Below are 27,120 nucleotides of genomic sequence, written 5' to 3'. Positions count from 1 at the left end.
CTTGTAGTAGAAAAGGGACCCATGTTGGAACTCTTCCCCTTTTGACTGGTTAATTTCTAAGGAATCATTCAAAATGGCTACCCTAATGCTAATTATTTCTGATGTCCAAATGGTGCACTCGCAATGTGACATAGATTTTGAATGTTCATACTTCACAAACATGAGATTTTTTTTTTTTAATTGTGGGCTGTGTTGGGCAGAAAGTCGGGATGTGGTGCCTTTAGACGTTTTTTTTTTCCCTTCAATTTCAGTGTCTTAAACAAGGTTTTAATAGGATTCTGGAGTACTTGTGCTGACTCTTTCTGTTGGCACCATCATTCCGTAATTTTCTAGGGGCTTCTCACGAGCCTGGCAAGATTGAATTTGACAGCCATTTTGATCTTTCTAGTTTAATAGAAATTCCGAAAAATTACTTTTTAACTTAATTTTCCTTGGTCTTGGTTTGCATTGTGTGCATTACTATTTACCTGAATTTTTAAAACGTGGACATGTGTATATTGATATTTTGTGCCAGGAGAATAGCAACTTTCATATTTAGTAAGCCATGAAAATGTTCCGCTTGTGGAAGCAACTATTTTTAATCTGGGAGCCTTCCCAAATCCTTTCCACAGAGTGCTTACCTGGAAAAATTGACAATGCGTCAAATGATTTACTTTTTTTATTCAGTGTTGTAATTTACTAGCTAAGATAATCATACATTAGTCAGTGGTTTCAGGTTCTTGACACTGTTCATCCATGTCTTAGCTGGATACCTTAATGGTGGACAAATGTATGACCTTTTAATAAAGGATAAGTCCAGCGCTACATGCAGTGTGTGACCATCTGTACCTCTTAGAATTGTTAATGGAAAGTTGAAAATTGTAGTGTAGGAAGCCCACTGATTGCTAATTTTATCCATCTCATTATCCGACTCCAACTTGCATTATACTTAGTTTCTCTGTTTCCCCTGGACCAGATTCATCTTTGCTGTGGAGAACAATCACTTGGAAGTACAGAAATCTCATTGACTGGCTTGCTGAAGAAAGGAAGCAATGAGATAGAGCAACACCCCGTTATTGTTGAAGGGGCTTTCATCCTTATTCCTCCAAACCGTTCCAAACAGAAGTTGCCTCCAATGCCTCTGGAAATGTCCCCCACTGTAGGTGTATCCATAACCCTACAAAAAGGCAATCCACTCAAGGTATAGTGCAAACATTGTTTTATTAACAGTAAAGTTTCTCTGCTATCCGTACAGATGAGAAAAGGAACACAAAATAGTTCCCTGTTCAATCTTTGTTGATTTCTTTTACAATTAGTTACTCATTCAGGAACCAACGATATTGTGAGTGACTCTGCATCAAAGCAAAATGGTTTGTAATCATGAGGACTTTGGAAGGTGTGAATCGGCACTGTGATGCGCTTTCCCTGAATGCTTTTTCCATTCTGCTGCTGGATTTAATTTTGCCTGCAGCACAACTACACGCTTCCAATTTTTTCTTTTGGGGTGGGGAGTGGTGTGTTGTAGTATGGAAGCACATTCCGAAATGTTATGTGTGTTTCGAATAGCGTAAGATTAATAGGTGTAGGGGTTCGGGGGGGGTTGTGGAAGCATGTGCCTACGAAACTAGTGTTATATGCATGCTGCCTGGTGTTTTATGGAAACTGCATACTGTGCGTTGAGGTCCTCCACTGCTTTTGCTTTGGTCTATGTCTCTCCTCTGCTGTGCTCCTGATGGCTGTTCCCGGGCCACTGAGTGATTTCTTTTCCCTGTACTGCTGGTAACAGCAGGTCACTCGGACATTTTTGTTCGGCTGATAAGGTTGCCTCTCTCAGTGCATGCTGGATAATGTACATTTTCTTCAAGAAAAGAGACTGGCCACCGGTATGTGAGAAAGGTATGGTGTTATTGTCAGTGGTACTTTAGGCAAGCAGGCTGGCACTATGAGAATGGACAGGAATTTGGAGCCCTCCTGACTGCCACCTTCCCCCTCCCTCTGCGGCAGGACTGGCTCTGAATGCCAAGGGCAGCTTCTGTTTGCATCCTGAATTGACAAACAGGCCTCCCAAAAGCAATAAATAGGGAGCTGAATTCATGTATATTATCCTACGAAACAAATGTGAACACTACAGAATACAAGATCACTTTCTGAGTAAATATGGGGCCCTTTTCTGAGTACTTCTAATGAGCATGCTACCATTGATTTCACTTTTGAGGTAGGAACATCTATGCTCCCCTTCCATGGATGCTACATAGACATTAATGCTCCCCCTCCCCCCATGTTTGCTGGATGCCTCAGTTCTAGAATACTCAATTGTCCATGCCACAAAAGTGATCTTTGTGTTCATAATGGACTGGAGGTGGTTTACTAGGCCAGACAAACCAGCCTTCTGCCATTCCTGTTTGGTGAATGTTCCTGCTCCTGCTACATATTGAAGTACTTTGCCTAGGTGCTGCTCTAAAGATATTCTACATACTAGAGATAGCCATGCTGCAAATGCTTGTGATGTATCATAGAACTGGTTTTCCTTGGGCGGAACTGAATATAATAACCAAAGTAAAAACAATTTTATATGATTAACCAGGCAATCTGGTTAGCATAGTTTTCAAATTTGTGAAAGACTTGTTGAACAATTGTTTTATCAGGCTCCACTAATATAAACGCCTATTTCGAATGGATTGTGTCCTCCCATGTATTCCTCATCTATGAAAGTCTTATCTTGCCAGCTTTGGAATTTTTGTTTCCGGCAGAGGGCGTTGTGCAAGAGGTTGTGGTGTTGATGTCCCCGAGGACCGCTGTGGTGTGTCGATGTCACCAGTAGTATAAATAGATTTTGCCTCGCCCATTGGCTTCAGTTCAGGTTTTCCGAGTTTCGCTTCTAGACAACGGCCCACTTCATTTTTTCCTAGAGAAAAAATGTCCTCTTCATCTACTCATTCGATCCCTAAATCGGGTTTCAAAAAGTGTCATGACTGTGGGGCAAAAATGTCCATCACAGATCCTCACTGGGTTTGGTTTTGGTTTTTGGGTAAAGACCATGGAATCGACGACTGCGGCTCCTGTCAGTCTATGTCTGGTGTAAAAGCTCTTTGCAAATGAAAAGGTAAATTGGCATTGGGGTGGGAAGCTTCAAAGGGCTCTTCGAAGAAATGCAAAAAAACAAGGAGTCCAGAGACTCCACTCGGCACAAACATCCAAAGAGGTCTCAGTCGAGACATTCTTCGACTGCTTCTAAGAAGCCGAATTAAGAGACGACACAAGTCTCGCTCTTTGTCATCAGACACCGCCATTGAGGTGATACGATGCCCGACTAGGTCGGATTCCCCAGCAAGTGGAATGCTTTCAGGGTGGAAATGATATAAATCTTTGAGAATGCGACCCCAACCCCCTCAAAAGAGCCTTGCAAGTGTCGGACCCCGGTCGCTCCCTTGGATGACGCAGGCAGGTCAAGAACTACTTTGGCAAGTAGTAAGTCAGCGTCTCGACATTCTCGACCCAACACCAAAAAGTAGAAAGCTTCGACCCAGGAATCAACATTTTATCGATGTCTTCATCGCCGCCATTGGCGCCGATCGATTCGACGCCGAAGTCCAAGGCATCTCCATCAAAGAAACCGTCAATGCCTTTGACGGTTCCTTAAAATCCCTCAGGGCAAATTCTGGTACAGTAAAGAATCTACACAGGTCTGACTTTTGTTTATTTTTTTACCATTTAGCTTTTTATTTAACATTTTGCATAAGACAAGACAACAGATTGGTTGCTTGGTATTGCAATCAACGTATAGAACATCTGACGGAGCCCAACTCCCTCCTCCCTCTCCTACCCACTGCATGAGAACTACAGAGATCAAACAATGGATTTGAGCAAAGCGAACAAAGTAAAAAGGGATTGTAGGTTTAATATAGTCTGACACATTGGGTTCGAGAAGAACAGATGAGGGTGGTGGCAGAGATAGTGTTGCGGACCCAACCAAGATGTGGGGGCTCCACAGGGGTGAAGGAATCAATACCTCAGAGCACTGCAGTCTTCATGTAGCAGCACCATTGTCCAGTCCAGTAGGAAAGCCTCCATTGTATCCTGGGCCAATGCTGCTAGTTTCTCGTATGTAAAGATTGCCCAGAGTTTAGATAGCCAATCGGCCTTTGATGGCGCTAATTTTATTCTTCCAATTCTGGGCGAGGGCAAGTCTCCCAGCTCTCAGCATGCCCTGGATTGCCTTGGGGAGGCCACTCGTGTCCGTTTCGGGGGAGGCGGACACCAAAGAGAAGCTCGAGGGGATGCAAAGTCAGGGAGATGCCCATTATGTCTTTGGTCCAGCTCAATAGTTCCGACCAATACATCTGGACTGAAGGGCACTCCCACCACATATGATGCCATGTGCCTCGTTGACCAAACTCCCTGGGGCGCAGGGGGTATACTCAAGCAAACATTTTCGATAACCTATCTGGGGGGAGATGCTATGCATGAAAGATCTTGAAGTTATGCTCCATATCAGAGGTGTACAGGGTGCCTTCGAAGAGAGCTCCATATGGCTTAGCCCAGGTCGATTCTTCATCCACCATCCAAGGTTTTTCCTCCCAGAATTGCTTAAACCCTTGTCTGCCTTGTAGATGGGCCATGATCAGAACCCTGTACATCCTGGATAGAGATCCTTTGCTCTAAGACAATAACCTTCTCAAAGGGCTTGAGGGGGCGAGCAAGGTCCTTGTTCCATTGGGGGCTTGTTAAAATGCCTTTAACATGAAGAAAGTCAAATTTTGACATTGGGGAATCCTCCATGGTTTTCGCTAGTTTTTCATAGTCCATGAAGGAGTTCTGCTGGAAGAATTGGGCTGGCCTTTCTAGACCCATGTCTGACCAATGTTGCGTGTTCCGTAAGCCCTTATTGCACAGATCAAGTGGAGGACCCCATATAGAGGACAGGGGTCGGGCCAGGAAGAAAGGGCCAGGTTCTCTTTGTTACGTTTCCACAACACCCATAAAACCGAGAGCATCGGGAGAGATTCTTAAGCAGGGCCCATAGAAGATCTGACTTTCCTAGGGTGTGTGTGGGTATCTTCAATATAGGACCAATAAGTGCGCATCTCATCTTTCATATGTTCAAGCATTACCCAAAGGTGTGGCTCCTTGTAATACTGGCGAAAATCCGGGAGACCAAAACCCCCAAAGGACCTTGGGAGCGTCAAAGTTGCGTGTTTTACCCTTGCTTCTTGCCATTCCATATAAACCTCTGGATCATGGAGTGTAGGGACCTGAAGAAAGCCTCCGGGATATGGTGGGGAGGGACATAAAGCGGTAAAGGAGGCAGGGAAGAATATTCATTTTAACAGATACCATGCGACCGAACCACGACGGGGTCAGGGTAGCCCATCTAGAGAGGTCTGATTTTATCATGGAGAGGATCGGGGGAATGTTCAGCTCAAATAGGGAACCCAAATCTCTCGGAAGGAGGTTCCCCAGGATTCCCATACCCCATGCTGAATCTCTCCCCTCGATGTCACCAAGGCCCATCCCCATTGGCGTTATACAAGATTTTGTTGGGTTTATCTTCAGCCCTGAGAAAATGCCAAAGGTGTGTCCGGTCAAGGAGGTTCGGGAGTGACATGTTTGGGTTGGTAGGCCAAGATTTCGTCAGCAAATAGCAAAACTTTATATTCCAGATCCCCAACCTTGATCCCTGTGATCTCCTGGTGTTTTATCGCTATGGCTAGAGGCTCCATAGCAAGAGCATATAGGAGGGGGTAAATGGGGCAGCCCTCCCGGTCCCCCCTGGAGAGATGGAGCTGGGCTGAAATGGTACCATTCACAGCTACCCTAGCGGAGGGGCCGTTGTACAGAGAGGCGTTCCACACACAGAATTTTTCGTCCAGGCCCATCCTTTACAAGACCTTGCCCATGTATGGCCATTCGACTCGGTCAAAGGCCTTTTTTCGAGTCTATTGGGAGGAGGTAGGCTTCAATGTCATTACTTGAGACTTTGTGCACGAGATCTAGGGTCTTTCTGATATTGTCTGAGCCTTGCCTGCCCGGGATGAATCCAACCTGGTCTCCGTGGACCAGTGCTGGAAGGTGTTGGGCCAGCCTATTAGCGAGGAGCTTCGCCAAAATCTTCACGTCCGTATTACGTAGAGAAATGGGGCGGTAGGATAGGCATTGGGTTGGGTCTTTCCCCTCTTTTGGAATCGCCACTGAGAGCTGACCGCATGGATTAGGGGAGGGCACCAGAGTGAAGGGTGGTATTGAATAACTTGGCCAGGAAAGGAGTGAGGGTAGATCGATTAAGTCTTATAAAAGGATGCCGTGAAGCTGTCGTCACCCGGAGTGGTCCCTCCCTTCATAGAGCTTGTGTCCATAATCTCCTCGGCTGTAATAGTTTTCCAGGGGGCTTGCTTTTTAAGGGGGGAGCCAGGGCGATTGGGAGGGAAATCCAAGAACTTGTCAGCTTCAGAACCATCACACAAGTATTCCGAAGTACAGAGGCGTTCATAATATAGACAGAAATGATCCGCTATCCCCGGGTCGTCTTGACATTTACCCGCTCCCGGTGGCTGCAATGAGTGGACTCCTTCTATTTCTGAGTTCCCGTAATTTCCAGGCAAGGATCTTATCAGCCTTTTCCCCCTTCTCCATATATCTCTGCTTTAGAAGACTAGCTTTCTCTTATGTCCTACCAATAGCGCAGCCAGTTGTGCCTTGAGCTGACGGAGCTCTGCCCATTTGCCCGGGAACATCTGAGACCTGTTTGCCCCCCGGCTGGATGGCCTCTATTCTGTCCCTGAGGAACTTCTCTTCCCTTCCTCTTTCCCGCTTCCTTCTTGCCCCGTGCTAATGAGAACCCCTCTAATCATGACGTTAAAGGCGTCCCAGACCACGGCCTCCCCCACCTTCCCATTGTTATTATTTGTAAAGTAATCTTTTATGTCTACTAGCAGGTCCTGGGACAGTTCCTTGTCGCGCAATAGGTCGTTACATGACCACCTTGAGCCCCCAGATGAGCTTGGAGGCATCCCTATTCGGACTCTTAACTAGGTCGTGATCGGACCATGGGATCGACTCTACCCCAAAACCGGATATCCTCCCACAAAGTGAATTGTCAACTAAGTACATAGTTGATCCTGGAAAACTAAGAGTGAGCGCTAGAGAAAAAAGTAAACCGCGGATCACAACCCTGCCTTGAGTGGAGTCCGACAGGTCTAGAGTATCGTTTGTACTGTGAAAGGAGGCAGCAATCCTTCTCTGTATTTGTCTGTGTATGGGTGCTCGGACTTTCATTATTGCTCAGGATGAAGAAACATATTAAAGGCCCCACCCACCAGGAGAACCCACTCTGTGAAAGTCATACATTTTTTAGTCTTCTCCCAGAACCAGTCTTGGCCTTCGTTTGGGGCATAGATCGACACCAACAGGATCTTGGTGCCCCGGATTTCCCCCTTAACCCTCACATAGCGACCTTCAAGGTCCTTTCGCTGGGCTCCTGGAACAAAGTGGCCATTAGAGGGCACAACTATCGCTACTCCCCTTTTCTTGGCCTGGCACGATGCATGCAAGACCTCCTGTATAACCTTGGCACTGTGCGCCATTTCCCTACCCCTTGCCCAATGAATTTCTTGAAAGTTTCAACCTTTTACATTCTCTGACCACCAGGGACCTTTTATGTGGGGAGTTGAAACCCCGGACATTCGGCGAACGCAAGGTCAGAGGTAGCTGTCCGTCAGCCATTAGGGGAACACCATTTTCTCAGAATCCCTCTAGGGGAGCACGCGTGTTCCGTGCCCCCATGCTGACCCAGTATAATGTGATTGCTTTCCAGGCAAATAGACTCAAATGAAAGTAGTTCCCAACTCCGTAACTTCCAGTAACTATAACCCATAAACAACAAAAGGCAAAGCCCCAACAGCCCCCCCTGATCCCCTTAGCACCTGGACTGCCTGCAACATCGAAGATGCCGTCTGACCAGGCCACCAGCGCCTACCCCCATCGGGCGGATAAGCAAAGAACACAACCAACGTTTGATACCCCCCCCTTCCCCCGCTCTTCAAAGCATAGCATTAGATGTTTGGACCCCCTTTCCCTCCATCCGGTGAAGATAAAGGATAAGGGGCATGTCCCTGTTGACAGGGTCTCCCTGGGTCGAGGGACTGGGGTCAGCCTCGGACTCTGAGGCCCTTGAAAAGCACTGCAAAACCATCCTCGTTGAACTGCTGCAGTGGATGAGCAGGATGTGATAATTCCTAGGAGGTACTTTGGGGGGGGGGAGAAGGGGCCACCCTCCTGAACTCTCTATGGCCGCGGACCCGGTTTCTTTCGGTAAAGGGGCCGGATTTTTGGGCAGCAGAGGCTCCTCTCCTTTACCCTCTTGGGTGCCCCCTGGGAGGGGGTTGCCCAGGAGTTCATGGGTCATCCTCCGTGACCAATGAGTATTTGTACCCGTCATACTCAAAGGAGAGGGAGAATGGGTGGCCCCATCTATATCTCATCCCTTTAGGCTGAAGCCATCTTGTCAGCGGGCCGCACAGGCGTCGACGGGCCAGAGTAAGAGCCGAGAGGTCTTGGTATATTGAAACATTTGCATCCTGCCAATCGATGGGTCCTTTTTCCTTGCCAGGTCCAGGATTTTACTCTTTTTGGAGTAATAATGGAATTTCACCAGGATCGACCTGGGGCCCCTGTTGGGAGCCCCCGCTCTGTGCGCCCTATCCATCGTTGGTGTTGCTCTCGTCAAACCGTTTACTAATCACAGAGTTGACGATCCTTCGAATGTCTGCCTGTGTCTCACCTTCTCTTTCCGGGATCCCAAGGAATCTCTGGTTGCTCCGGCGCTCCCTGTTTTCCAAGTCATCCAGTTTTCTCCTCCCTCCCTTTCCAGCTCTGATAGGCGCATATATATGTGGGTCTATAGGAGGTCGACCTAGGTTTGGTTAGCTTCCAAAGCTTGGACTCGGTCATTAAGAGTCTCCTTTCTTGTCTAGGGTGTCCAACCTTTTGCTGATGTCCGCCCGAAAGCCACACATTTCTTCTCGGAGGGCTGTCATGTTCTCGTTCATTGACTGGGCATCCAGTACATCCGGTTGCGTAGTAGAGTTTATGGTGGCTATCTCCGGAGCTGTAGTGGGTGAGTAGTGGAACTTTTGCAGAGATTGGGCCCAGTCCATCCAATGGTATCCTATTCGCTGTGTGGTTTGGTGAATGCCAAGCACAATGAGAAGAGGCCCTCCCCTGGGATACAAGCTGAGGTCGACTCGGATCCCTCAAGGGGACTGACCTGGGTGGTACTGGTGGTGTCCCCAGCCAAGGACGCTGGAACTGTCTGTGGTAAGGGACTCTCTCTCTCGAAGGGGGGGGGGAGCAGGATAGGGCACCCCCAGGCGGGCAGATGATGTACTGAACTCCAGGTGGGGCATGCAACTCTCGTACGAGGAGGAGCGCCGATGAACACACGCCGGTGCTGCCGCGTGTTGTTGGGCGTCTCCGGCCCCGGTACATGTGATGCACTCTCGGGGGAGGATGGAGGGGATTCCTGAGACTCTAGCCAGATTATCTGGCTTTCACACCCCGCTGCCTCCCCGCGGCCCTCCCGGCAGCGCACCGTTTCAGTGATTGGTGCGTGGAATGCCGGGCTCGCTCCGCGGCCCCCGGGCACTCAACCTCTCTCGTCTCATATTCTGCTCGGCGGGGAAAGGGGCTGGGTGGGGCGAGAGGCTCTGCCGCAGTGCACCCCAGCGCACGATCAAACAAGGCCTCAAACTCCTCCTGCTCCATGGCTCCTGGTGGATTTCCGTGTAGCGACGTGGCTGGTCGAGCGACGCACTCTCCCTCCTGTCTGAAATGGCTCAGATATACCCTGTGTAGGAAGACTGAGTTGGGGTCATTTGGTGCACCACGCTATCCAAAAGCCGAGGTGTGGGTCTGCTCTTCACTCCTGGTGGAATGGGGGGGGGGGGGGGGGGCTCGGGTCCCTTTATTCGCGCCTTGAGCAGGAGACAGACGGAGATGTGTTAGAACATCTTGCCGCCCCCTGGTGGCTCCCCAAGTCTCACTTTTTTAAGTCAATGTGCTCTATTTTTGAAAAGGAAAGTGCCTCTGAGGGGGATGTGTGTCCGTTAGGAGTCAGATTTGGCTCTAGAGAAGTTCCTGAGGAACTAATTGACCCTGAGTCAAGGTTGAAGGAGCTCTGCGACATCCTCCACTCTGCCAGTGGTCTAGATACATCACCAGAGTTGGAGTTTACAAAACCTGACCCTTCAGAACATGCTGATTCAGGGTACAGGAACCTTATGAACAAGGTGAGTGAATTCATGGGTTGGAGCAGGGCCTCACCAACCTTCGAGCAGGATGATATGACAGACATCCTGATTCAGGGTCTGCAAAAAGACCCAGTTCTACCCTTCCATAGGGCCCTACAAATGATGGTAGAAGCTAACTGGGAGACTCCTGAGGCTGGTTCAGCTATTGATAGGAGTTTTACTAGAAAGTATGGACCATCTTGCTTTGACCCAGATTATCGCCGGAAACACCCTACACCTGAGAGCCTAGTGATCAAGGCTGCAACTTCTTCCAGACAGTCAGCCTATCCCTCTATTCCCCCAGATAGAGAGGATAAGAAAGTGGATGCTTGGGCCCGCAAGGTGTTTATCTCAGGGAGTATGGCTCTAAAGTCCACGAATGTCACCTGTACCCTAGCCAGGTTTACCCATACCCTGTGGGACTGTATTAAAGTGGCGGCTGAACATATTCCAGGAGGCGAAGAAAGGGAAGGCTTGCTGAATATAATTAAGGATGGCAAGGAGGCGATGAGGGGGGAGGGGGGGAGTGTGTCTCCAGGCAGGGCACGATACTTCTTACAGCATCAGCAGATCCATGACTGCAAGCACAGTACTGCGCAGATTTGCGTGGTTGAGAAAGTCCCTTAGCGCCTCCATTCGGCAACCTCAGCAACCTTATTCTGGCTCATCGTCCTGGAGAGGTCATTCTTTTCGTTCTTTTTTTTATATTTTTTTTATTTGTGTTTGGTTAATAAAACCTTTACAAAAGATCATCCAATTCAAAACAGTTACAAAAATACTATATGATAAAATCAAATGATGTTTACATCATACGATACATCGATAAAACACCACCAAACAATTACTTTTTTTAGTTAAGACAACATATTACATGTACAACATTAAAATGTTTAAAATGTTATCAATCTCTTATTGCCTCATAATTTTCAATGAGTGCAAGATCTTTTTCTATAACCCTTAACAGGTGACCAAATGCCAAAATTAATGGGTAGTGTGAACCATTCATAAGTCTATCCCATGAGAATACAGTGCAATCAGCATAATCCAGGTTAACACATTTCTTAAAAAGCAAAGTGCGAGGTATTCTAAAATGGGGACATTCAAGCACCAAAGGTTTCAGGATTCATTGCAATGGGGGAAACCTGCAATTCATCAATTGCATAGACGGTGACATATCTGCCTAATATCGACATCTCTACTTAGTTCGAAATTGATTTAGTTTAAAACGCTTAAAAAGACCCCTTATGGAAGAACAAGGAAAAATTGAGACTTGATGGCAACATGGCAATCGCTTACGTGTGAATTTAGCATAATCTTTGAACGTAGAATATTGCTTCAATTGATCTAATGTGCAGATCCAATCCTTTTCAAACAATTTCTTTTTGACAAAGGCAGGTCTGAAACAAAGGTCATTTTGAGTTACAGAGAGCCTGTCCAAAGATTCCTGCATATGTTTTTGAAACGTATTAATAGAGTAGACAGTTTTTGCTTCCATTAAGAGTTGAAAGTCACTATATAAACAATTTCTTGGAGGGTTTAGGAACTTTGCGTATTTAGATAACAAACGCCATAAAACCCTACATGATGGTGAAATCAAACTTAGCTCATGCCTAATTACACAGTTGGGAATAGATAATGCTAAATGCATGGCTCCTTTAAGAAGCCAACCTTGAAGGGAATCCAAATAAGTATTTAGCTCAAAAGGACCTATATCGAGAATATAAATTAAAGCTGCTTGGCTTTCATTGTTAAAGTCCTGTAGCGGTATAAGCGAAAATCTACAATATTTTGCAAAGATCAGCTTCATTTGACTAGCTAAAGGACGCGCTTTCTGATGAAGTCTTTCTTTCCATATATTAATAGATGAGTTACTACTCAGTTGGTAACCTAGGTAACAAATCTCAGTTAGTTGTTGCACCATGATTTCCCCGATTTTTCTATTTACATGATTTCAATTTTCTCCCAGCATGGAGCACCACTATACTAGTTTTGCCAACATTAGGAACTAAATTCAGGTCATAAGCATATTTTTCAAATAGGTGTAATTTAGCCTGTAACCCTGCTGGTATAGCATCCATTATGAATAAGTCGTCGGCAAAAGCTAGCCAGTGCAGTTTAAGGGAGCCCAATTTAACAGGGTACATCCCTAACCCACTCCATAGGTCATCTAGATCACAAAGATATAGGTTGAAGAGAATCGCTGCAAGGTTGCATCTTTGCTTGAGTCCAATAAAAGTTTTGATGGACTCAGTAGTGGTACCTTCTCTAGAGATTTTTACCTTATACGCAGTATAAAAGTGCAGCCTCATCAACCAAAATACGAGTCCAGCTGGTATCCCCAAGTGAAGTAATTTGCGCCAAGCAGGTCCCTCACCACAGAATCAAAGGCAGAAGACAGATCTTCTTTTTGGTATTAGCTATAACATGGCACATCAGGGTTGCATTCAGAGGGGTCCCCATCTCCTTCCTGAATCCTATCTGTGATTTAGAGAAAATGTTATTACATGCTATACATTTCTCCAAATCATGAAGGATTACACTCGAGAAAATCTTTGCACATGTGTCAATTAATGAAATTTGTATATAGTTCTGGGGATCCTTAACGTTTCTTTTATTATAGATTGGAACAATTATAGATGTTCCCCATTGTTCCGGAGTATTCCCTATCTTTGCTGTTACATCATACTTGATCTTAAGGATGGAAGCCCATATGGCCGGTTCCGCTTTGTACACACATGGCAGGATTCCATCAGGGCACGGCACCTTGGACTGACTTAATTTACTAATTGCCCAAGTAATGTCCCTAGTCCAATTAAAACAATCCCATTTCACAAATGGCCCCAATGTAATTTCGTTGCATTTAAAGCATGTGGGACACGAGAATTTCTCAGATAAATAGTTAACCCATGTGTGTGCAGGTATTATATTATAGTTGGATGTTGGATTGGAAAGATTTGTATTGCGTATGATGGACCATATATATTTGTCATATTTGCATAATTTGCAAATTATCTCAATTGAGCTTATTAAGACTCCAATTTCGCAGGAATCTGTTTTATTTTTATACAGTTGAAGAATGCATTTTTTTGGGTACATGTACTGCTGAGAAATCTTAACTAGTTTTTTGAGATTACGAAGTTCCTTATTTTTTCTACGCTTTAATAGCTGGAATTCTGGATCATAATTCGCATGTAAGGGTGTTCTATTTACTACAAGCTTGACACAAATAGATTGAATGGCTTGAGCAACGATATCGCTCATGATTTTTTCTTTTAAAAAAATACACTGGCTGATGACTAAGTGTCCCCAAGACAATAGCACATTCATTCCGTACCTTTTCTCAGATTATTTTACATCATCCAGGGTTCCACCCAATCGAGCTCTTAGGACGAGCAATTTCATTGAGGGGAAGCAGGTGATTGACATTAAAACAGTACTGGGACCTTGCCAAATGTAACTGTAAGGGAGCATGATGGCCAATTGTCATTGGGTGAATCCGCACCGGTGCCACTAAATGCAACAATGTATTAGAGATGGCATAAAAATCAATCGTCGAAATGGCAGACCCACGACTCCATGTATGTTGCTGGCCTATTTCAGAGTTGTTAACAAATGTTATTTCCCAAGCATCAAAATAAGCAATCCAGTGCGACCCCCGGCTACGCGCTACACGCTTTCCTAGATTTAATTAATGGGATATTTCCTCATTGCTGACTACACACAATGAGTTAAAATCACCAGCAATAATAATATTGCAAGAGGGCCTCTGAGTGAAGATACTTTCCAAGCATAAGTCTAAATCGTCAAACATGTCATCTAATAATAGTTTCAAAGGATTCCAATACAATGTTAACACAATTAACGGGCCTTCGTCATCTTCATGCACAACAATTTCAATTGCCAACACTTTTGCTGAAGCGTACAGAATAGCAGATTTGCATTTGATGTTATTACTGATTGCAATCATCAGCCCGCCCATCGGGCGCCCCGCTACACCCCTGGTTGCAGAGCTACATAAGGTATTAAAACCTTCTAGCGTTATATCATTAATACTCATTGTTTCCTGTAAAAGGATCATATCAAGATTAGCTTCCTTAAAGGAGGCCAACCACCCATGAAGCATCAGATGTCCACAAGAGTTCCATGAAACAATATTGAATCCCGATTTCCTTACTTGCTAAATCGAGGTTTTTATATTTTTGAAGGAGGCGATTGAATGCATTAAGGGTTCAACTCAGGCCAGATCTTGGTTACCTGCTGTCATAGCTAACAGCTGTGAAATACAATTTTGCTCTGGAGATGAACCATCCAATGCTCCATGAGAGGAGAGCTCCTCAGTCCTCACTAGTGACCTCTACAAGAACTCATCAACTGCAGATTCATAGTTAAATGTGTGCAAGCAGAATCCCAGATTCATTAAATCATATCTAAATCCCCATATGTATGTTAATACATTCGCATTGGAGACATAACATAACATACAATAATTGTTCAATCTGGAAAGGGCGATCTGATCAAAGTCCCCAGTAGGGAGGATGCCCAGTGAGGGAATACGTGCAATTGGATAAAAAAAATATTTTCTATTGATCCGTTCACCCCGTAATATATCTGGATTCCCCTCTAATCCGATGATGTTAAATTCTTGGGGTGGAGACACTGATTCTTTACTTGTTGGGTCACACTGAGGCAACTGAGGCGGCGGGTAAAATGAGACAATTCCACCTTCAACATGTTTCTCTAAGGTGGTATTCGATACTCCATTATTGGTTTGCAAAATAGAGGGGTTCGATTTCGATACACAGACAGGGAGGGCACGAGATGTAGTCATCTCATCTTGTAACAACGGTTGTTTCACCTCAATTAAGTTAAATTCCTTTGCCAGTAATTGCGATGAAAGCGCACCCCTCTCTACCGCTATATTCAGGGACTGAATCGTACTTGCATAATTCGAAGAGTCCGGCAAAGGTCCACTTGTATTACCATTCACATTGGGCCCAAGTGGAGCTCTGCATGGTGTAGTAAACCCTGTGCCATGATCAGGAACCACTGTTTGCGAGATTTACATGCCTATTCACAGGGACTAAAGGCACTTTAGATGGTGTTGGCAAAGAGTCCATCACTTCTGGGTGAGAGGCCTCTATATTTACCTGGCCGGCTAATGACAGTCATTTTTGGTAAGGGTGAAGCAGTTTGGGAATACCAGAAGAAATGCTACAGACCTGAGCATAAGAAGGACCAACACCTGCGCCCAATTCGTCAGGTTGTACAGTGATCACCCCTAAGGGATTGGTAAGAGACACTTTCCCTTTGGGGTACTCTGGGTTCTCCACCCTATTCACTGATTTGTGGGTGGACTTCATGCCTGTAGAGGGAAAGTAGTTTGTCAAATTATTCTGGGTTTCTAGGCCTTCATTGATGTAATATTGCAGCATACCTATCTGAGCGCCTTGATGAATGTCCTTTCCCTTTAAGATTGTCTTGCTCGGGTGAGGGTAGGCTGGTATCGCAAATCTACAGAGCCATCATCGCCGATACAACCCCTACCAACACCCTTGCAAATGACAGGTGGGAAAAGTCCCTACTTATAAGCATCCCAGACGAAGACTGGACCTACATCCTGAGACAAATGCAAAAAATAGCTCTCAATTCACGCTTTAAACTAATCCATTTTAACTTCCTTCACCAAACCTACTACACACCGGCGAAAGCGAACAAACACCATCCTGAAGCATCCTCAAAACGCAAAAGATGTGGGACACCCTCAGCCGATTTTGTCCATCTCGCGTGGGATTGCCCCAAACTGACCCCGTTCTGGAACCAAGTCCTAGAGACGACAGCTGCAATTGTGGGGGAAGAGATACAGCCCGTCCATATGGCGGCCCTACTGGGAATGACAAAGCTATTATCAGCACCAATAAGGAAACTGGCGGGTTTATTGTTAACACTCGCTCGCAGGAGAGTTGCCATGACCTGGAGCAGCTGATACCTCCCTACAGTCTCTATTTGGCGCAAGGACATCCTCTGCTGCCAAGATGTAGAAACAGACTTCGTTAAACTACTGCCCCTACATGCCCGTCCACCAGATATCTGGGGCCCAGTGATACTATTCTTGATGAGGGAAGCTGAAGACGCCCCTTCCTCCCCAGCAAGCACCCATTAACCAGAGGATACGCTCCAACAAACAATTTGGCCTGGCACCCTTACTCTCCTGAAATAGAGAACTGGAACAGCGCAGTACATACCTGTGAAGATACTGAAATATGTGGTGGAGAGGGGCAGGGAACGGGGGTGAGAGGGCGGAATGGGGCACGGCGCACAGTTAAGTCCACCCTAATGTGGGTGTGAAGTTGTATTATGTTACAAAACCAAAAAATAAAGGTTTTAAAAAAAATTGTCTTGCTCTCAGATTCAGAGTGCGAATAATCTTAGCATGCCCACCTTTGGACAAGCTATTAAGGGGGGCCTTCCTATTTTTTTGGGAGGGGAGGTAGGGAGAAGGGCACTAATCTCCTCAGATAGTTGGTCGACATCAATAGTGTGGTCATCCTGGAGGCGAGGCATCTCCTTCTTCGCTTCTTGATCCAAATGGACCCTCGCTGCGGTGGAATTAATTCAGTTTTTTCCAGGTTCAATTTCTTTTTTTCAGCACATTTAACGGCTTTTAGATGTATTTATTTTTTTAGCTAGTGTGATATAAACAAAGATTTGTCTTTAGGTATAAACTCATTGCCCTCATCACGAGCAGTCTCTTCGATGATTTCTACAAGAGCGGAAGGACTGTCTGGTGTTGCTGGTATTTGATGAGGTGAGGGAGGACGTAATCCTGCAGTTAGATTTAACTTAATATCCATAATGTCTTGTTAATGAGGTCTATCACTCAACCAACTTACAGGGATCGTAGCGGGGACAAGGAGGCGGTAAACCAATGTTCACATCTTTCACTACCTGTCTCTACTCACTTATCTTAGGAGTACAGAACTGAGTTTGTCTTCACAAAGGGGTTTGTCATTTATATTGTTTAAATGGTTGGCCATAGAAGCACAGTGACAGAGGGTTGAAGGATTGGTATCTTTTGCCATAATAAAACCTTCAAGGCGGTTGAGTTTGTGCAGCATTTCATTCGATGTTACTTTCATCTCACGTAGCGCCATGTGTGTGAAATCGTTGCCTTTGTCGAGCAGATCTAATATCCTTATAACAGGAAACGAGTAAGGGCTAGATGGTGGAACAGTATGAGATGCATCATTGCTCTCCTCCACATGTTGCTCTACGAACTTGATGTTTTTCGATGACTCATTTGTCTTGGGGTAATCGCAAAATGGTGCGTTAAGGATAGGATCCTTTTCCCTCTGATTAATGTTAAAGTTAGTAGGGAATCTTAAAGCAGTATCTTTAGATGGAGAATCGGGGGAAAGGGAAGAAATAGGAAATTGTGCATTAGAAGGTAGGTCAAACAAAAATTTCCCATCAATCAGAGGGGTCAAAACACCAATTGAATCGCTAATGCGTTTATTTAATTTGTAAATCACATGGGGCCCCTCTGCCGGAATATCATTGGCAATACCACTTTCCAACCAAGGGGTGTTCATTGAGTTATTCACACTGGAGGATGCCATTTCGTTATTGCATAGAATACCTACGGCAACATCCTCATTTGCCGAGTTTGCTTTTGACATGAGAGATTTTGCAGCTGAAATACATGCAGGAATGATAATCATTGTCACTTTACGTGTTTTAGTTAGACGGCGGCTGCTAATCAGCCTTATGCATAGGGACGCAATGATCGGGTGGAGAGCCCATAGACATATGCTCAGCAATAGGATCCTTCTTTACATCAGAGTTCTTTATCCCCCTCTAGGGGGTCCGAATAGGCAGCATTACCGCTACAGATAAGCGCATCCACGTTCAATATATTTGAACTAGGAGGTTCTGTGAGGCAGCCGCTACGCAAGCCGGACGCCATTGCTCTGTGTATTTAGAATAACCAATAAGAACTGCAATGCAGTCCTAACGCACGTATAGTCACAGAAACAATAGTTCAAATGCTGATGGTTCAAAAGAAGGGGGCGCACCACTCACCTATCACCCTAACAGCCCAACAGCACACTTGAGACACTTGGGGATGCGCATGCGGGATGCGCGTGCACTCCAGTTTAAGGGCTGCTGGGGAGGCGGGGGGCAGAATTTGGTGCACACAGCCTCTGCAACAGGGAGGAAACAAAAATGACGTGAGGCGGGTGGGCGGGGGGTTAATCACAGTTTGCAGGCATTAGAGTATGAATATTTAGCCCACTTTAGACTAATTAATGTAATCCACTCAAGTGCCAGTATGCATATGAATAAAGCTGAAAAATTACTTCGGTTAATGAAGTCCAATATGCTTAATCCAGACCAAACCAGCGTTTCGCTTGAAATAAAGATGATGTTCTTCCTCTTCTCCTTACATAATACTAGGGTAACATGAGCAGCTTCCTTCAGCATGCTAGCCCAACAGCACACTTGACACACTTGGGGATACTACTCCTCCTTTGGTAGAGGAAAATGACCGGCTGTACAGAAAGGACAAATGAAATTCCCTCATGGTGGACAAGGAAAGAGTGCTAAATCAGCCTCAGCAGCAGAATCTTTACCCTCAGCCGCCTCTAAACCAATCTGAGGCCTTTGCCCACAAGACACCGGTGGGAGGCAGAATCTCTCAGCAACTGAACGCATGGCGGGGCAGTACTTCAGATACTTGGGGACTGGAAACTGTATCCCAAGGTTACTGCCTTCCTTTTCTAAAGAGGCCCGTGACCATCCACCGGGACCCAGCTCTTTCAGAATTCCAGATCCGCTCTTTGTGCAGGAGATTTTAACCCTGCTAGAGAAAGGTGCAATAGAACATGTACCTGTAGCGGAGAGGAACAAGGGTTGGTATTCCCCTTATTTTCTCATCCTCAAGAAGGATTGAAGACTGAGACCCATGTTCAAGTTTCTAAAGTTAAAGAAGTTCCTCAGGAAGTATAAGTTCAAGATGGGTACACGCTCTCAGAGATCTTTCAGGCTCTCCAACTCCAAGACTGGTTGGTATCATTGGACCTTCAGGATGCTTACTTGCATGTACCAATCCATCTCTAGCACAGAAAGTAACCTGAGGTTCGTGGTTGGCGGCTCTCATTATCATTTTAGAGTTTTGCCATTCGGGCTAACCTCCGCCCCAAGAGTTTTCACCAAACTGGTGGCAGCAAGTCTCAGGAGAGGGGGGGGGATTTACATCTACCCCTACCTGGACGATTCGTTAATCGGGGCTCGTTCATCCGAACAGGTCCCGGAACATCTGAGGATCACCTGCCACTTCCTACCCAGACTGGGCTTCTCCCTCAATTACAAGAAGTCCCATTTGATACCTTTTCAACGACTCCAGTTCATCAGAGCGGTCTTGGATACTTCCTCAGGCAAAGCCTCGCCTCCCGAGGTGAGAGCTCATCACATTCTGCAGATGGTAATAAAATTCTAAAATGCCCTGCGTCTACCTGCCTACGATTTTTTGAGGTTGCTCGGCCTCATGGCATCCTGCATTTTTCTGGTGCCAGAGGCCAGATTGAGAATGATATCCCTTCAATGGGCCCTCGGGACTCAGTGGTCCCAGTTTTTGCGATCTTCTGCAGGTTCCGAGCATAGTTGCTCAAGACCTTCTATGGTGGGCTTGCAAGGACAATCTTCTCAAGGGAGAATCTTTTCGGCAGCCGTGGCCGGAGTTAACTGTAGTGACGGATGCCTCACTCACCGGGTGGGGAGCCCATGCCAACGATCTGACAATCAGCAGTGGTGGTCTCCATCGGAGTCCAAACTACACATCAACCATTTGGAGCTAAGGGCGATCAGACTAGCGCTGAAGGCCTTCCTGCCCTCTGTACGGAGAAAGAATGTCCTGATAATGACGGATAGCACAGTGGCCGTGTACTACCTCAACAAGAGAGGAGGTGTAGGGGTCACTACCACTGTGCAGAGAGGCAATGCAGCTTTAGTTCTGGGCAATACACAAAGGAATCTCTCTGTCGGTGGTTTACCTAGTCGGAGAGCAGAACAGAGCGTGGATGCTCGGAGCAGGCAGAGCCCAGTTTCCCATGAGTGTGAACTAGCTCGGGAAGTCCTTCACGAGATCTTCACCCTTTGGGGAACACCTCAAGTGGATCTGTTCGCGACCAAGGTGAATCCGAAGTGCGAACAGTATTGCTCAAGGGAATTTCCTCCGAGAGGAGCTCTAGGGCACGCGTTCGTAGTGGACTGGGAGTTTCCACTCCTGTACGTGTTACCTCTAGTCCCCGTCATTCCTCATGTAATCAGGAGGTTGAGAAAGTTCGGGAAACCATGATCCCAATTGCACCTGATTGAGCCCGGAGGACGTGGTACCTGGGCCTTCTGGGCATGTCCATCTGCCCTCCAATATGTCTTCCACAAAGGTAGGATCTTCTCTCGCAACAGGAAGGTCGGATTCTCCATCCAGCGGTCAAGACACTCAACCTTCATGAATGGTTTCGGAGAGGCTGAGATATAAGGATTGGGTCCTCCCGGACGACGTAATGGAGATTTTGCTTTCGGCCAGAAAGCCAGTAACAAAATCTTTCTACTGGTGTCGTTGGAATAAGTTCACTAACTGGTGCAAGGACAAGAATGTGGATCTTTTCAATGTGGCACTCCTATAGTGGTGTCCTTCCTATTTCATCTGGCCAATCAGGGGCTCCTGATCGGTACAATAAAAGGATACTTGGCTGCGCAATAAAAGGATACTTGGCTGCGCTTTCCATCTTCAAGCGCTCCTCTGAAGAGGTTTCTTAGTTAAAAATTCCATTAGTTATCCAATTACGTGGGAGGACACAGTCCATTAGAAGAACAAGTTACTTACCAACTGGTAACGTTCTTTCGACTGGATGTTCCTCCCAAGTATTCCTCATCGCCCCACCCAACCTACCCCGCTGTACACTTTACGTGATTTACACTTTGCGTTTGTGAACAGCTTACAGTCTGAGGTACGCCTGGAAGGTTCCTCGCATTATTATAACGTAAAAACAAAACTGAAGCCAACGGGCACGGCACAAGCTATTTGTACTACTGGTGACGTTGACACTCTATGGCGGCCCTCGCGGGACATCGACGCCACGACCTCGTGCACAGTGGACTCTGCCAAAAAGAAAATTCCGAAGCAGGCGAGATATGACTATCATAGATGAGGAATACCTGGGAGGAACATCCAGTCGAAAGAAGGTTACCAGGTGGTAAGTAACTTCTTCATCTATGCCTTTAGGCCTACAGTCTGTTATTCTACAGGTAATTGTGACGAATCTGGACAATTGGTACCTTCTCCTCAGATGGAAGCCCACCCCCTTTGAGGCTAGGGAAGTGAGCCCGCTGAGGAAGTCCCTCCCTAGGCGTCTGGGCAAGTGGGACCTCACTGGGAGTGACTCCCCTCTCAGGGACAAGGGCTCGCGTTCCAATAAGGAACTACTGGTCCTAGAGAAAATAATCCACCTACATGGGAATCGGAAAGACTGTTGACCCTTATTTGGATTCACTGAATACTGACATTTCTTCAATTTCTCTGGCTTCACGTAATGCTGCAACTCACCTGAAGCCACAGTCAAAGAAGGACGCACCCCGTGGAGCCAGTTGGAGCATGCAAAGTAAACAAAACGCTTGCAAGATACTAGAAGGCTGGCCTCCTGACTGGCAACAAGGGCAGGGGCAAGAAGGAGACTGGGACGGTAAAACAACCATCTCGCCTGGTGGTGCAACCACACGGAAGCCGAGGTGGGTCTAGCGACTGTTAACTGATGCCCAAGTCCAGAGTACAGCGAACGCTCCCAAAGAGTTTTAACGGCTTGGAGAGGGGCGAACAGTAAGAATCGAGGATGGGAGAGCCACAAGAATTTCGGGAGCCAGAAAAACCTGAATAGATAAAGCAAACCTATCAGAGGGCCAAAGGGCGTTGGGAAGCCCTGGGAAACCGAAAGACGGGGTGTCAATGTGACTGGAGAAGCCACAAGGGCTACGGGAGCCCGGTTGATGCTGTATCAAGGCCCTGCTAAAGCAAGTCTGATAAAGGGCCAGAGGACTTTGGGGAGTCCAGGAAACAAGATCCAATTCTGGGAAATCCTTAAGGGTTATAGGAGCCAGATAAACCTGAATAGAGAGGGCTTTGGAAAGCTGTGAGAAACCAAAAGGCCTTACTATCTGAGGCTGGGGAAAGCCACGAAGGGTACAGGAAAAGTATAAACCTGAGCGGGCAAACGCCCTACCAAAGATCTAAAACAAACCTGTCTGAGGACTAGAGACTTTGGGGATTCTGAGAAACCCAAAAGATAACGTACAGAATTGCAGTGAGAGAGAATATGGAAGATTTTCAGTCCTCCAGAATAAAACCGGATCATTGAAAGGTACCAAGTCACAATAGATGTAGTTGTGTTACAAGCACCTTTGTCTTTCCTGAGGAAAAGGAAACCTTATGAAGTTTATCTATGCCTTTAAAATGGTGCAATACTGAACCTGCGTAGAGTCTGAGGACTTGCTACAAGAATTTGTTGATCTTCGATGAACTTTACTTTAGAACCTTTTGTTTGGAAAGAGATGTAGAACTTGACTAACTTTTAAAGCTGCCTTCTTGGAATACGAATCCAAGTGTTGGGCGAGGCAGAAGCCAACAGATGCCATTGCTCCTGCCTCCTCCTTTTTGTTACGTTTTTCTAAGTGGTAGGGACACTTAGTTATTCGGATTTGGACTAAGGACTATCTTTGGGACTTTGACAAGCACCATTAGTTTTAGTTTGTTAGGCAGGGAACTTCCCGCATAACGGTCTGGATGGGCTGGCGTTTTTTATTTTAAATAAACAACCTTGAACATGCCAGTACTTGGACTCCTTCTGGTTCGCCACATAATCCAATCAATATTTTATTGTTGTGGCTCCCCAAGTGTCTGCGACACCCCGGTCTCCTTGATATCCAGTGATATTGTCGCCAAGGAAACTTCACCAATGGGCGACATTTAACCAAATTTGCACTATGATGGGGAAATCTTTTGGAGTTTAAATTTGTGAAGAACACCAGTCCTGCAATATTTTGGGGAAAGGCTTTTTAGGGATCATGGAGAAAAAAAAATCTCTTCACTGGCGACTTTTTTCCTTGAGACATGTTCACATAGAACCATCTCCTTTTGAATAAAATCTACTTTTTGGTAATTTTTAAAAAAATGTTTTAGTTGAGGGTGCTCCATTGATGGCCTCCGTTGGGGTCTGCGGCTCACTGATCTTTCGCCGGTTCCCGCTATGCTGTAACGGCCTCCTGGCAGGGATCTGAAGCGGAACGTCTCCTGCGCCCGTGGCTACATTCCTGGCCCTTAACGCGGCAGAGTGGCTGAAAACGCGACGTTGGAACTTCTCCACGGTGTTCCCCGCCGTGATTCAAGATGGCGGCCCCGACTAGGGCCCTTCGCCGCTGCGTCCTGCTGGCGCTCTTCTGCCTGATGCGGGGAGGGGCAGTTTGGCTCCAACATGTAACTACTCCTGTAGTACTTGCCGCCTCCCCCATCCCTCATCTGCACGGGGTCTTCGATTGAGACGGCTGGGTCCAGCGACCGCCATTCCAACGCCAAGAGCTACAGCGCTGCATCCCCCCCCCCTCGCCTGGGCCTGGTAACTCTGGGCCTCCCCCACAAGACGAGCTCCGGCGGACCCGCCGCTTAGCATCCGGCGCCATAAGCCAGTGGTGCCTGCAACCACCACCACCTCCAGCGCGGTCGGCGCTCTACTTTCCAGGTGGGCGCCGCTGGCCCCGCTAAGCATCCCAAGCTCTGGCGGACCTGCCGCCCAGCAGCTGGCACCCTGAGGAACCGACGTGACTACAGCCACAGAGAGGACTCCGAGAGGAGGACACCCCTGCCACTATCTTCAGCGGGATGGACGCGCCACTCCCCAGGTGAGCCCCTCTGGCCCCATTGAGTGAGGTGGCCCCTGAGCCTCCCCACTTCCATCCACAACTGGCTTCCCCCGGGGGCTTGCCCGGTGGCCCGCCGCCATCCCTGAGGCCTACCGGATCACGCTCCCCCACCTCCTACTGATCATGGCCCGCTTCCACTGTGGTGGTCCTGGTGCTCCTGCAGCTTCCTGGGGCGCCCCTGCCCACCATCGCCACGCACTAGTGGAGCGGAACCACCTACACCCCATTGCTTTAGATACGGCCTCTCACCTTGTGTGGCTTCATTACAACACGATTACTATCCCGTGAAGGCTCTCCTGCCCCTCCTCCCTGAGAAATCTCCTGGGGCGCCCCGGCCCGCTCCATTCCTATCGCCACCTTAGGCTCCTGTGGCCCCTGGCAGCGAGCATATTCCCACCCCCCCTTAAGCCATGACCAAGGTGGTGAAATCATCGAGGGGCACAGACATTGCCACCATGCTGCAGGCCCCGGAGAAGGGGAAGAAAACCGACCCCCCGAACCTAACTCCCCAGAGGGCCTCCGATGTGAAGGGCACGCTGGCCACCAAGGAAGACCTCCAAGTCTTTATGTCTGACATTAAAGCGGAATTCCGGAACTGCATGACGGAACTCACAGCCAAGCTGGAACAAACCGAACCGCGGATTGACAATGTTGAACACCGAATAGTGGAGGTGAGGAACTGGCAGTGGACCATTCTAACTCGATGAAGGAGATGCAACGTAATATCCAAGCATTAATGGATAAAACCGAAATCCTCGAATTTAAGCAAGAGGATATGGAAAACCGCTCTCGACGCAATAACTTTCGGATCTGAGGGGTCCCCACATCAATCCCAGACAAGGAACTTCCTGAATATGTCAGCACCCTCTTTCAATCTTTACTGCCGGACTTGGATGAAACACAACTCCCACTTGACCGCACCCACTGAATGCGCCCCCGGCGGCGATCTGACACACTCTCCCCCAGATGTCATCACGAGAGTCCACTTCTTCACCAGTAAGGAGGCTATCGCTGCGATAGGCCGCACAAAGGATGAGCTCTCCTTCCAGGGATCCCCACTTCAAATCTTCCAAGACCTATTGCCCCTAACCCTTCAAAAACGCAGAATGCTCCGTCCTCTCACCCTTTTTCTCCGAGACAAGCCGGTGAGTTACAGATGGCTGTTTCCTACAGCGCTACAATTTTCATATAAAGGCTCTCCTCGCACCATCAGTCACCTCGAGTATGTGGCTTCCGTTCTACGACCGGGCTCTCCCGAGAGCACGGGGCCCTCTCTTCCATCTCGGTTGGACCCGGCCCTGGAGCCTGGCTCCCACAAGCAGAAACAGACCCCCTGGTCACGAATGCAGAGATCTTGCAAACCCAGATGATGGCCCTCGCTTCCCCTAAGGATCGAACAGCACCAAGACTAGCGATATGCTCTTAAGCACGCCGCGGACCCCATGCGGCCTATACCCTCCTCCAAGGTGGATGTCATCGTAATACCCTTGGAGAAAGCTTCAACCATGCTGCCCAGGTCGCCCAATGCCGCCCTGGGATGTCCGGGGGACCCGCCGACCGTTATCAATCGGCCCCCCGGCCACAGTTAGGTCCTCCCGTTGGAGGCCGAAGTTGGAAGTTTGGATCTCCCGTTGGAGACTATTGTTAAAACTATCAGCCACAGGAGCTCTAACTCTGCTGACACATCGCAGCTATGGCTAACCTAGACACCTCCCAATCCGCCCCCCTGCAGCAAAGGTCCTCAGACAGCCAGCCCCCACACCAGAAACTGAAACTCACCACTCTAAATGTTAGGGGCCTAAACCCCCCCCCCCTCCTACACAGGCTGCAATCCGACGGAACCTCAACCGTTTTCATTCAGGAAACGCACTTAATTCCAGCGGACTTTTCCCGCCTCCGAAGCAGACTCTTCCCCACGCAATTTTTAGCGTCCAATGGCACCAAAAAGGGTGGCACCGCTATCCTTCTGGCTGCGGGCCTGAACCCCCAGGTCCTCGACGTTCTGCGCTGCTGAGAGGGTCGCTCTGTGGCTGTTAAATGCATCAATATGGGCCAACTCTACACTCTCGTTTCAGCATACGCCCCGAATGAGTTCCCAGAAGGATTTTACCAGGACCTGGAAGAGATCCTCCTCCCGTTCACTGAGGGACAACTTGTCATAGGGGGCGATTTCAACGGGGCCCCGGGCCCCCTTAAAGACAGATCTCACCCCCCCACCTCCAGGGACCAGAAGCTAGCCCTGGCCCTGCTCCACTTGTTCCGCACGCTTGATGTCGTCGACACCTGGAGAGTGTTATACCCGGAGGAGAAGGACTTCACCTTTTACTCATATGTACATCACACTTTCTCCAGAATTGACTTCCTGTTGGCCTCACCCCGGATCCTGACCTTCACGGATGACGTCGCGATCGGCCCCCGGATCCTCTCGGACCATGCCCCAGTCTCGCTCTCCCTCCAAGTCCACGACCCGGATCCCCCTCCACGTCGCCAATGGACCTTGTATGACCCTATCCTGGCAGACATGACTGTTAGGCAGAAACCTGTGCAGTTCCCTCTGGGACCACTGCAAAAGATTTAGGACTACAGGTGTTTGGCAGTAAACCCACTTGGTAGCAGTCTGTACCACACAGATTCACTTGGTAGCTGTGGCTGAGCAGTCAGACTTCCCTCAAGAAGAGTTAGGCATTATACAGAGTATTCACAATAGGTCAAGAGCACACAATAAAACAAGTAAACACTGACCAGGGCTTGGTGTAAAAGATATAATTATTTATTTAAAACCACATCTAGAATAACACACAGGCACTAATAATAATAAATTCAGAAACACAGTCACTAAAAGATATACACTCCCTTAAAAGAATATTAGACAAGTCTTAAGTAAAGCCCC

The 27,120-nt window shown here is 47.4% G+C and overlaps 1 protein-coding gene across 1 annotated transcript in view; it reads left to right on the top strand.

Annotated features, from left to right (window-relative positions):
• The window catches only part of CEP120 (centrosomal protein 120), a 1,008,936-nt gene that overhangs the window by 430,502 nt on the left and 551,314 nt on the right, over positions 1-27,120 (top strand). Inside the window, exon 7 of the mRNA XM_069625584.1 lies at positions 956-1,180. Within this exon, the coding sequence (XP_069481685.1) occupies positions 956-1,180 (225 nt within the window). The remainder of the gene's footprint in view (positions 1-955; positions 1,181-27,120) is intronic.

This window comes from Ambystoma mexicanum, chromosome 6p (assembly GCF_040938575.1).
Source record: "Ambystoma mexicanum isolate Mex_15411 chromosome 6p, UKY_AmexF1_1, whole genome shotgun sequence".
Classification (NCBI taxonomy): Eukaryota; Metazoa; Chordata; class Amphibia; order Caudata; family Ambystomatidae; genus Ambystoma; species Ambystoma mexicanum.
The sequence above is the reverse complement of the archived record's forward strand: the minus strand, read 5'-3'. Positions and strand labels throughout refer to the sequence as shown.